The following is an 11,103-nucleotide window of genomic DNA, read 5'->3' on the forward strand; positions in this document are numbered from 1 at the left end:
ATGCTACGGCAGCCAGAACTGGGCCAAAGGTGACTAACTCACGGGCTGTGGGCAAAGCTAGTTCAGTCACACTGACACTCAGCTGTCAGGTTACTCTCAAACCTCAGTCTACCGGCCTTTAGGTTTTTGGCTTTGGTTGATTTTTGGAGACAAGGTTTCACTAAGCCCAAGCTGACCACAAACTCACTGGCAGCCAACACCTTCGACTCTTGCTGCTCCCACTACAACCTCCCAAGTGCTGGGACTGCAGGCATTCACCACCACACCTATGCATGTGCTGGGGATGGCACAGGCGTCGTGTCAGCCAGGCTCTACCCAGCGAGACAATCATCACGCGCACACATCCCTGCCTGCTCGTCTCGGATTCTGAGAGGGACAAGATTCACTTACCTCTGATGGCTCCCACCTCTAGTTCCAGCACTTGGGAGGCAGGGGCAGGCAGATTCCTGAGGCCAGCCTTGTCTACAGAGTGAGTTTTAGTTCTAGTTCAGTCAGGGTTACACAGAAACCTGTCTCAGACTAAGTGTAGTGGTGCATATGGAGGCAGCGGCAGGTGGATCTCTGTGAGTTCAAGGCCAGCCTGGTCTACAAGTTCCAGAACAGTCAAAGCTACACAGAGAAACACTGTCTCAAAAATCAAACAAACAAAATCTTCAAATAAAACATAGCAATTGCCTGAGCTTCCTGGTACTCAGAATCCAAAGGGATCCAGGCAGAACACAGTTGAGGGCAATGACCCATTTAGGCTTGAGTGTCCCTAGACCTGAGCTATCTGGGACCCCCAAATCCTTCTACTCAAATTCTCACAGGGCCTGCCTGAGCAGAGGCCCAGCTCACCTTCAAGGAAGCCGGCACTCTCTTGGATGTAGGCCCCCAGCTGCTCAAAGATGCCATTGATCTTTTTCTTGGCAGTGACAAAGTGCTTGAGAGGGGAAGCATTCACCTCAGCCATGTGTCGCTTATCCTTCTTGACGGTGACGATGGAGTTGCATCGAGAAAAGAGCAGGGACATCTCGCTGCAAGGGAACCAAGACTATATGAGCACAGGCACACTAAGTGTTCGGTCATGCTGCTGGGCACAGATCGGGGAAGAGAACTGCGACTACCAAGAACATGGGGTACTCCTGTCTCACTCAAGAGAGACATCTTAAATAGGAAGGGAGTTCTCAGCACACTTGGGCCCATTTCCACATCACACTGTGTGGATGCACAAACATCTGGTTGTAGATCCCTGAGACCAGATTTTGTCTATGCCAGCAACCCCTGCCTTGCCTGTTCAACACTGTCCAGTACCTCAGAGACAAGGGAGATCTCAAAATCACACACACAGCTCCTCAGGTAGAGAAGACAGGTAGCCCTATCTCACGACACCATCAACCAAGGAGAACACCAGACAATGACAGCAAAGTACATTCAAGGTCAGAGTTGCCCACACCCTTCTATGGCCACTGCAGTCCAGGAACACTGTGGTCTTCATTCCTCATGGCCTTACTTAATTTGTTTGCTTAAGGAGCAGAGACACAGGAAATTGATCCTCAAACAAGAGAGATCTACTTCTAAAACTTAAAAAAAAAGGATATGTACTGAGGCAAACATGGAAACACATGCCTGAGATTCTAGCACTTGGGAGTTGAAGACAGCAGATCAGGAGTTCAAGTCCGGCTGAGACTACAGAGTGAGTTTAAGGTCACTCTGGGCTATGTGAGACCCAGTCTTAAATGAACAAGTAAAGGACAGCAGCAAAGACTACCGGTTCCTCCTGGGAATACTGTTTTGTGATGACACTGGACATTTTACTTCCTGCTAGTCTATCTTGTGTGTCCTTTTCCCAATCTCTCACATCTTCATAGAAGTCATGACACCTAACTCCAAAGTCCTCGAGATCTTTGGTCAAAAGCCAAAACATATGCCAGTGTCTCTCGGATGTGGTTAGTTCCCAAGTGGAGCCTTGGATGGTCCTACTCAGAGTTTCAACCATGGAGAGAGACTATTCCCCCAGCAGAGCCTGAGACATGAAAAGAAAAAAGCCTTCCCACGATGAGGGGACAACACAGCTGTGTGGTCTGTCACTCTGTGCAGAGCCACGCTAGCCATGGTGCCATCAAGCCTCTCCCCACTGTTTATGAGTAGCACACAAGATAACCCAACTACAGCACCAAAAGCTACAGCACAAGGTCCCTCCTGTGGGAAAGCTTTCCTGAAGAAAATCTCCAGTCTGGAGTGCTAAAATTGGGCCTTTGAGAAAGGCCATCTTCAAGGTAAACAGAAAGGCAGGTCCTGACGTGGAGACGAACCTGCATTGCTCAAATCAACAAACCCTTTTGTAGTGTTACATCCAATGCAGGGGCCAGGAGAAGGAAATGAGCACAATGCTGTTTCCACCTTCTCCTTCGTTCTTCAGGGGGAGGGAGAGGGGGAGGGGGAGGGAGAGAGAGAGGGGGGCTAAGGGTAGGGGGTGGTGTAATAAAACGATTTAATGGAGGCCTTGAACTTCTGATCCTCCTGCTCTGTCTTCCAAGTGCTACAATCATGGGCTTAGCCACCACACTCAGCTTCTGAGGCACATTTCCTCAAGTAGGAAAGACAATAGAGCTCCGAGGATGGGCACTGAAAATAAAATAGCTCAACACAGCAAAGGAAGAGTGCCCTGAAGTCAGAGGGTAGGGCAGGCAGAGGAGAACAGGAAAGGAAGGAGTGTAGGATGTGGTGAGGTTGCATAGGACAAAGACTTTGAAATCAGCAGCACAAAGTGAGAGCCCCTGTGTTCTTCCTGCAGAAATCCAAGCCAGTCACTTCACTTTGGAATCCTGGCTTCTTGATGTTCAACAAATAAGATATGATATGGTGTAAGTTGTACAATGACTAGAAATGATGGCACACGCATCATGCTCAGCAGTCAGGGTTCAAAGGTAGCAGCAGCTTACAGTCCCAAACTGTAATAAACTACAGCCACATCACAAGACTCTCCTCAGAATCATCTAGCAACCAAGCCTAGGGTGCTGGGAAGCAGTGTTGGTTAGTAACATCCAGCCTTTCCCACACCTGCTACCATGGAAACAGAGTAAACAGGTCAGCTGGAAGAGATAAGTAGTGCCCAGCCCACAAGTGACTAGGTTGAACCAAAAAGTTCATTGACAGCTGCTGGACACACAGAAAAGGGTGCTGCCAAGGTGCTGGCCATTGTCTGCAAGCCCAAGAGGTATTAGTGTTCAGTAAATGCAAGATTCAAGGGCATGCACACTAGTAAAAGCCCAGTGGCTGGAGGGTAAGGGCCTGCTGGGGGTTCAGGTGGTTTGGAGCTGCCCTGATCGAGCTCCGGGTCCTAGCCCTGCAGACACACACCTAGCACTCAGCTGCGAGCTCGTTTCTCTGGCTCTGCTGGTTCCCAGGCAGAGTGTCTGCACGTGGCCCTGCTTCCTGCCTAGAAGCATGCTCCTCTTCCATCCACTTGGCTTACTCTTACTCTCATCCTACACATAACTCAGAAGTCACCACCCACAGAGGACAGCCACACAACCTCACAAGATTTCTAGTTTGAACTGTTAAAATCATACCATGTCTCTCTAGGTGCTGAGCTTCTAGAAAACCAGTTTTTGAGAGTACAGCACCCTCATTTCCACCTTCCCCAGCCACAGTTCTGACAAGTACAGGCTGCTTAGTGAGTGTCCCCCACGGGGGAAACAATCTAAAGCCTTCCATCCTTAAATACTCAAATTCGCTTTCCTGAAAAGCAGTTTCCAGCTAGGTAGTTGGAGCTCAGCCAGTCAACAAAGATGAACGAATGCTTCCGATTCTGAAATTTAATCCTTCCAGACAGCAAACTGTACACACACATATCCATGTGCACAAAAGTACCAAATTTGCAAAACACATGCACAAAAGCCCCAAAAGAGCCCTTACTATCTGGGGCCTTGCCTGCCAGTTCTCCCCACCCCACTCCCCATGGGGGAGGAGGTGGACTTCCTGCTCCTCTTCTGGAAAGCCCTGATAGGCCACCCTTTACCACCACATGGCTTGCTGCAGGCACATGGTACCTGTCCCTAAACTACAACTGGACCACAATTAGTTACACTAAATGGCACATTCTGAGGGTTTGGGTTTTTTTTTTTTTTTTTTTTTGACACCCTCAAAGTGATCCCAGTTTTGAAGTGTTTAACAGCAGCATTTCCCAAAGAGTAATCCCCACAACTCTAGTTGTACCCAATGGTCCATGCAAAAAAAGTGCCTGTGGACATCAATATGTAAAACACTATATGGCCAAGTCACCTCTGTGTACATGAATGTGGCAGAGAGGCCTGGGAAGAAAGGCAGACCTAAACATAATGTCACTGCAACTGATCTGCATCCGGCTATTTATTCAATGAAGACACTGAGCCTGATTGGACACAATTGTGTTCCTAGAGCTTGGGAGATGGAGGCAGGAGAATCACCAATTCAAGGCTGGAGAGAACAAATTCCCACAAGTTGTCTGACCTCCCCATGTGCACCGTGACTCACATGCACACAAAATAAATTTGGAAAAAAAATAACAAGAAAAAAGAGCATCAGGTCATCCTCAGTTAATCAGGGTGTGTGTGTGTGTGTGTGTGTGTGTGTGTGTGTTCAAGGCCAGCTGCGGTTTCATGTGACCCTGCCTGTCTCAAAAGAAATGGAATGAAGAATGAGAAGAAACTTCTAACAGGCTTTAAAATTCTAAAGACCAGCCCAGCAGTGGTGGTGTATGCCTTTAATCCTAGTGTTTGAGAGGCAGAAGCAATCGAATCTCTGAGTTCTATACCGTAAGGCCCAAGACAGCCAGGGATACAGAAAAACCCTGTCTGGAAAAAACAAAAAACAAACAAATAAAATTCTAAGGATCCCGCTTTAGGGAAAGGCTCATTCACCTGGCAGTCTTCTCCCACCCCTGGAAGTTGCAGGAGTACAGTAATAACATCCTTAACCTGAGATCAGAAATAATCGCAACTCTCAACAGAAACCAGTACGGCACTTGAAGGCCATCAGAAGCTTTGCGTTGGCCCAGGCTATTAGTGGAGGAGTATTAGGTGTTTGCATAGCAGTAGCAAAACTCAGTGCAAGGTGCTTGGATCCCAGGTGTGGCTCCTTGAATCCTCGCCACCTCCTTACCCAGTTTATATGCAGCAACTCCTAGCAGAGAAAACAAAACAGGTCCAGAGATCGTCTGCTGCACAACTGGAATAGAGCAGAAGCTGAGAAATTGAAGCCAAACAGTACAGAGGGTAAAGGGCATAGCAGACTTTTGGAGCCATGATAAGGATCCAACCTCTGCCAAGCAGAGACAAAATGAGCCGGCACAGGGGAAAACAAACAAGGAGAGGAGACTACTTCTTCAGAGACACCCAAGAGATAGATCTTGGCCATGTTTTGAACTGTCAACTAGTGAAATCCCCATGGAAGAAGAAAGGAGATACAGTAGAAGCTGAAAGCAGAAGCTGGAAGCTACAAGCTCTGTGCTCCAGGTTCCACTCCAAGAGACTTGTACCCCAGAGCCAGCAGAACACACCCCTTTGCTCTTAATCCAGATCCATGGTGACCAAACCACATCTTCCACTTACTTTCTAGCTGGTAAGGGACCTTCACAGGTTGGGCATCATGGACATGGCTGGAGTCAAAAAGATGAAAAGAACTTGAGGTCTCCTCTGTGCCGATTCAGGTCCAGATTGGCTACTGATGGTGTTGACTCCACCTGTCTGAACTTTTGGAAAGGAAAAGGGAGAGGTCAACTGGGCAACCAGGAAAGAAAATGCAAACTATGCCTAATGAGGTGTTAAGCCAAACTAACACATCCCTGAGGGAAGCTTACTCATTGAGGTGCTTCGGGAGCAGGTGAGGAAGTGTGGAGGGGGAGGAGGAAAAAACAACAATGACAAGGACACAAAGCACAGGTGTGCTCGCGCACACATTAGCCATGTGCTAAAGCACCAAAGAGGTCTTTGCAAAGGCACAGTCAGAGAGAGAGAAGGGATCAGAATCAGGACAAGGCCTGGCCTTGAGGACTGGGAAACTGCCAACTAGAAATGGAAGGGGCATGGAGAGGAAGAGTATTAGACCTGATAAAAGCCAGAGTGTCCCTGATGCTATAAAGTATCCCCTTCCATTCAAGTCTATGGAGTAAACTTGTCCCCTGGAGTACTAGGAAGATGTAGAAAGTCAAGTAGCCAAGCTAGACACCAAAATACACTAGCTGTGACTCTAAAGCTCGCTTTGTTAAAGCTCGCTTTGTTTTCCTACATAAGACAAGAGGGGGTTGGGGCATCAAGAGTCCTTTTCTGACAGAAGGAGCGATGATCCGGAAAGGAAAACAGGATAAAAGTATTACAAGAGATGGAGGCCAACAGCTTTGCCTTTCTTCATCAGCTGTCCTTTTTAGAGATTACTGTGGCCTTTCGGTGTGTTAGGTGCTAGGGTCAGGGACGGATAAGAATAGCTCCAATCCTCGGGGTCTTAACGGTGCAATGAGAAGCCATGTAAGTAAAAAGACCTCCACCGTAAGTGAGGTACAGTGTACTGGGTCCTGGAAAGATGCTGGCAACAGAAAAGAAAAGTACTGGATGAAAACCGGGAATGGGGCAGGGGTCAGGAATGAGACCAAGGAGCCCACCTCCCAGCCCTGAGTCCTGTGGCCCGCCCCCTCCTCAGAGACGAGGAGGGCCCGGCGGCGAGGCCGGAGCAGGGGAAAAGCCCGTATGACCGGAGCCTGAGCCCAAGGCCCAGGGGCCCCAGCGTCCCAGCGTCCCAAGCCGGGTGGCTCAGGACTCTCCCGGCCGGGGCCTGCCGGTTCCCCCTCCCCAGCGCGCTCGCCCTCTCACCTTCACCTTCCCGGCCTCGCGGCGGCCATCACACCCAACACGTCACTGGCCAGCGCCACATTGAGAGAAGCGGGAGGGGAGGGGGCTGCGCTCGTCACTAGCCCTGCTGAAGCCCGGATGAACCGATGGCCTCTGAACACCGTCACTTCAACCCTATCACTCCTATACAGTGTCGAGGAACTCCGCGCTCCAAAAGGAGCCTCCGCGTGCCTGATAACCGTCCCGCGTCTTATGCAGATGACGTAAGCTGTGGGGTGGGGCTCCCAGCGCATCATGGGAGTTGTAGTTTGAACCAGCGCCCGGCAGGGTGGGGTAGGGCGGAGCCTCGAGCTGTCAAGCAGGGGTTGGGAAGGGGAAGGGGGGGGAGTGGAGGGGAGAGGGTGGACAGAGGAGAAGGGGACCGGCACAAAAACGATAAGGGTGCGGATTAGAGGTTTGCGTGCCCTTTTGTTGTTGTTGCTCCAGAACATGACCCTGTAACACCTGTCATCTTTGAAATCCAGACTTGCGTTTCATAATTTGAAAGTGTGTCTTCAAAGGGAACAAACAGACCGTTAGGGTGAAGTAATTGTCCTTCAGTTGCCTTTGAGGCAACAAAACAGCAGCCACAGTGCACCAGGCACCTACTAGGTGACAGTCATTGAGCTGGGTATCTAACATGCAATTTTTAATTTTCACAGCAGTCCCAGGACACCCGGGGCATGATGAGTTGCTCATATGTCATTCACTGGCCTCTTATTTTGTTCCAAGAACTGGGATACAGCATACAACCCCAAGCTGGGAGTGCTCCAAGCCTAGGCTCTGTAGTAACACCCACCAGCCACCTGTAGCTACTGAGGACCTGAAATGTAGTTGCTGTAGAGAGATGCCCCAATATTTATTATTAAAAAGAAATGCAAACTACCTTACTAATGTTTTCATATTGATATGTTGCTATAACTTTGGATTCGCTCGACTAAATGAAATACATTATCTTAATTAAACTCCCATTTCTTTTTACTTCTAAAACTACAGCTAATAGTGGTGGTCACAAAATGGCTCAGTAGGTACAGATGGCTGCTACCAAGCCTGCCAACTTGAATTCCATCTCCAGGAACCCACATGATGGAAGGAAAGAACCTACTCGTAAAAAGTTGTCCCCTAAACCTCCATACGAGAGCCATGACATGTGTGCATCAACCACACGCCATAAATAAATATGGCTGGGGCCAAGAGAGATGGCTTTTACAGAGGAACCAACACCCATGCAACATTTGTAACTACAATTCAGGGGATCCAGTGTCCTCTCTGTCCTCCAGGAGAACCAGGCTGGAGAGATGGTTCAGTGGTTAAGAGCACTGACTGCTCTTCCAGAGGTCCTGAATTCAGTTCCCAGCAACCACATGGTGACTCACAACCATCTGTCATGGGATCTGATGACTTCTTCTGGTGTGTCTGAAGACAGGCACACATCTCATACATGCAGGCAGGAACTTGTACATATTAAATAAAAACAATAAACAAAGTATTTAAAAGCATAGGATATGGCTAGCTGAGTATTTTAAATTATTTGTGGCCTGCATCTGTGGCACATACGACATTGCTTGTGTTTGTTTGTTTTTAAGGCAGGCTTCCCACTAGGTAGCCCCAACTAGCCTTGAACTGATGATCTTTTTACTCTATCTCCTAAGGGGTTAAGACTGTAGTTCATCCCACCGACACACCTAGCTGTCATGTTATGCTTTCTCCCGACTGGCACTGCCCTAGAGAGGCATGTAACAGCCTCAGAGGTAAACCAGCACTCCAGTTACCAGTCTCCAGGGAGGTGACTCACAGGAGCTGCCCTGTAGTCACTGCCCACAGGGCAGCCTCCTCTCTGTAACGTCTGACTCTGAACTAGAGGGCCACACCCAGCCCTCGCCTTGGGGACTCATGTGCACTGAGTGTCTCCTCCCCCGTCATCTCCAGCCTCCCCAGGGGATTCTTTTGAGTATGAAACTGAACAGTTTCCTTTCCCTTGGGTGGAATCTTACTCCCAGAGGCTTGGAGGAGCTTTTCTAAAATCTCTCCTTTCCATTCTTCCTCTGCTGTGGCCTCCCTGAAAGCTTTGGCCTAGGCTCTCCTCCCATCCTAGGCAGCAGAAAGAACTTCTGAGCCCATTCCCAGGCTTCTAATCTTACACTCCATGCGGGCTTCTCTAAACCGGAACTCCGAACTGGGAGGCCCTTCCTTTAACCCATCAATGACAAGGTTCCTCCAGTACTGCTGACTGCCACTAGAAATAGGTCCCAGGAGTGCTGGGGTTCAACCTCAAGGGGTGGGGTCTTATGTCAATTATTCCTATTTTGATTGACTTTTCCACAGCATATATGAATTACATATACCAGAAAATGGTCACTACTAGAGATAGCCCTTGACAGGACACAACGGTTCATGCCAGTCATCCCAGTATTCAGGAGCTGAGGTAGGAGGACCACAGGTGAGAAGCCAGCCTGGATTACACCGGCAAACTTTGCCACAAATGAACAAAACTCGGGCTGGAGAGATGGCTCAGAGGTTAAGAGCACTGACTGCTCTTCCAGAGGTCCTGAGTTCAATTCCCAGCAACCACATGGTGACTCACAACCATCTGTAATGGATCTGATGCCCCCTTCTGGTGTGTGAAGACAGTGACAGTGTACTATATTTATATATAGTAAATGCATCTTTAAAAAAAAAAAGCCCTACTTAAAAAAAATGAACAAGGGGTTGGGGATTTAGCTTAGTGGTAGAGTGCTTGCCTAGCAAGCGCAAGGCCCTGGGTTCGGTCCTCAGCTCCGGAAAAAAAACAAAACAAAACTCAAGAATCCTCTAAAAGGCATGCATGGTTTTTAACTTTTATTATGTTTGTGTGTATGTGTGTGTGTGTGTGTGTGTGTGTGTGTGTGTGTGTGCGCATTCATGAATGATGTATGTAGGGGATACACATGTGGAGTTCATTCTTTCCTTCTATCCTTTACATGGTAGGTTCTGGTAATGACACTAAGGTCATCAGGTTTGCTCAGGTAACTACTGGATGAGCCAACTCACTAGCTCCAGTGTACACAATGACTGACTGACTGGTTGTTTCCAAGTGGAGTTCTAACTCCTTTTCACCTACCTCTATGGTTTGAATGTGTTTGATATCTGTGCAGGTCAGTTTTGGGGTTGTTTGTTTGTTTGTTTTGTCAACTTGACACAAGCTCAGAGTCATCTGAACAGAGGAAATCTGTCAAGAAAATACCTCCATAAGATTGGTCTGTAGGCAAGCCTGTGGAGTGTTTCCTTGATTGGTGATTGATGTGGAAGGACCCAGCTCAATGTAGGTGTTGCTGTGGTCAGGCAGGTGGCCCCAGGTTGTATGAGAAAGCAGGATGATAAACCAGACATCTGTAATCTGATGCCCTCTTCTAGTGTGTCTGAAGACAGCTACAGTGTACTTACATATAAATAAAACCATTCTTTAAAAGAATGTAACTTGAAATAAACCCTTTCCTCTCTAAGTTTCTTTTAGTGAGGGCTTTTTCTCTCAAACCCTTGGAAACCTAAGACACTATGCATGTTCAGTTGTGGCCATTAAAGGCAATGACTTCTGGGGAGCAATCAGGAAGCACAGCTTCCAGACGTACAGAACTCACCAGCTTCTGTGCTTTGGTTTAATCCATTATGGGTTCTTTGTTTGTTTGTTTGATTTTGGTTTTTTGAGATAGGGTCTCTATGTAGCCCACGCTTCAAACTTCCCATTCTCCCACCTCTGCCTCCCGGTGCTGGGATTACAGATGTGCACCACCAGACCCAATGGCATAAACTTCTAATCCAGGTGTATCCAACCTGTGGCCTGAGTGTCACGTGTCCCAAGATAGCTATGGAATCAGCTTAACACACTTGAAGATGACAGCATCTGGTGGGCAAGGACAAAAGGTTGGATACCCCTGCGTCTTTGCAAATTACCCAGACCTACAGTATCTGTAACAGTGTAACAACAGAAAACAGACTAAGAAGCAAGCCTGTAACATTGAGCACTAGGGACCTAAGGTAGAGTATGAGGCCAGTCTAGATTACATGAGTTCCAGATCACCCTTAGCTACATAGAGACCAGCACAGTAACCTCCTGCTTCTCCATAAGAAACTAGACTATAGGACAGCCACCTAGGGACCCAGTCCTTTACCTACCCCACCTCTTCCAACCATCAACATTCTCCAAGCCTTGGGGGTCTTTGCCTACCAGGACTAGACAAAGTGTCCTCCCTCCGCCTCGCACTAAGGCCCCACGGTCACA

At 48.2% G+C, this 11,103-nt stretch overlaps 1 protein-coding gene and 1 long non-coding RNA gene across 4 annotated transcripts in view; one reads left to right on the plus strand and one right to left on the minus strand.

The window, feature by feature from the left end:
- Positions 1-5,716, minus strand: part of Mfn2 (mitofusin 2) — a 29,901-nt gene extending 24,185 nt beyond the window's left edge. Inside the window, exons 1-3 of one of the 3 annotated variants that reach the window (XM_008764288.4) lie at positions 5,574-5,713; positions 5,125-5,190; positions 838-1,016 (exon numbers count right to left, since the gene is read on the minus strand). In XM_008764288.4, the coding sequence (XP_008762510.1) occupies positions 838-1,012 (175 nt within the window). In that variant the 5' untranslated portion in view covers positions 1,013-1,016; positions 5,125-5,190; positions 5,574-5,713. Of the gene's footprint in view, positions 1-837; positions 1,017-5,124; positions 5,191-5,573 lie in introns of all 3 variants that reach the window. The other 2 variants (XM_063288356.1, NM_130894.4) reach the window with 2 other exon arrangements.
- A 1,152-nt stretch (positions 5,717-6,868) lies between these two features.
- LOC134487036 (uncharacterized) lies at positions 6,869-7,735 on the plus strand. The gene is made up of 2 exons (XR_010066725.1): positions 6,869-7,069; positions 7,508-7,735. It is a non-coding gene; the product is annotated as an uncharacterized LOC134487036 (long non-coding RNA).
- Positions 7,736-11,103: the final 3,368 nt, after the last annotated feature.

The sequence above is a fragment of the Rattus norvegicus genome, chromosome 5 (assembly GCF_036323735.1).
Source record: "Rattus norvegicus strain BN/NHsdMcwi chromosome 5, GRCr8, whole genome shotgun sequence".
In the NCBI taxonomy this organism is placed as follows: domain Eukaryota; kingdom Metazoa; phylum Chordata; class Mammalia; order Rodentia; family Muridae; genus Rattus; species Rattus norvegicus.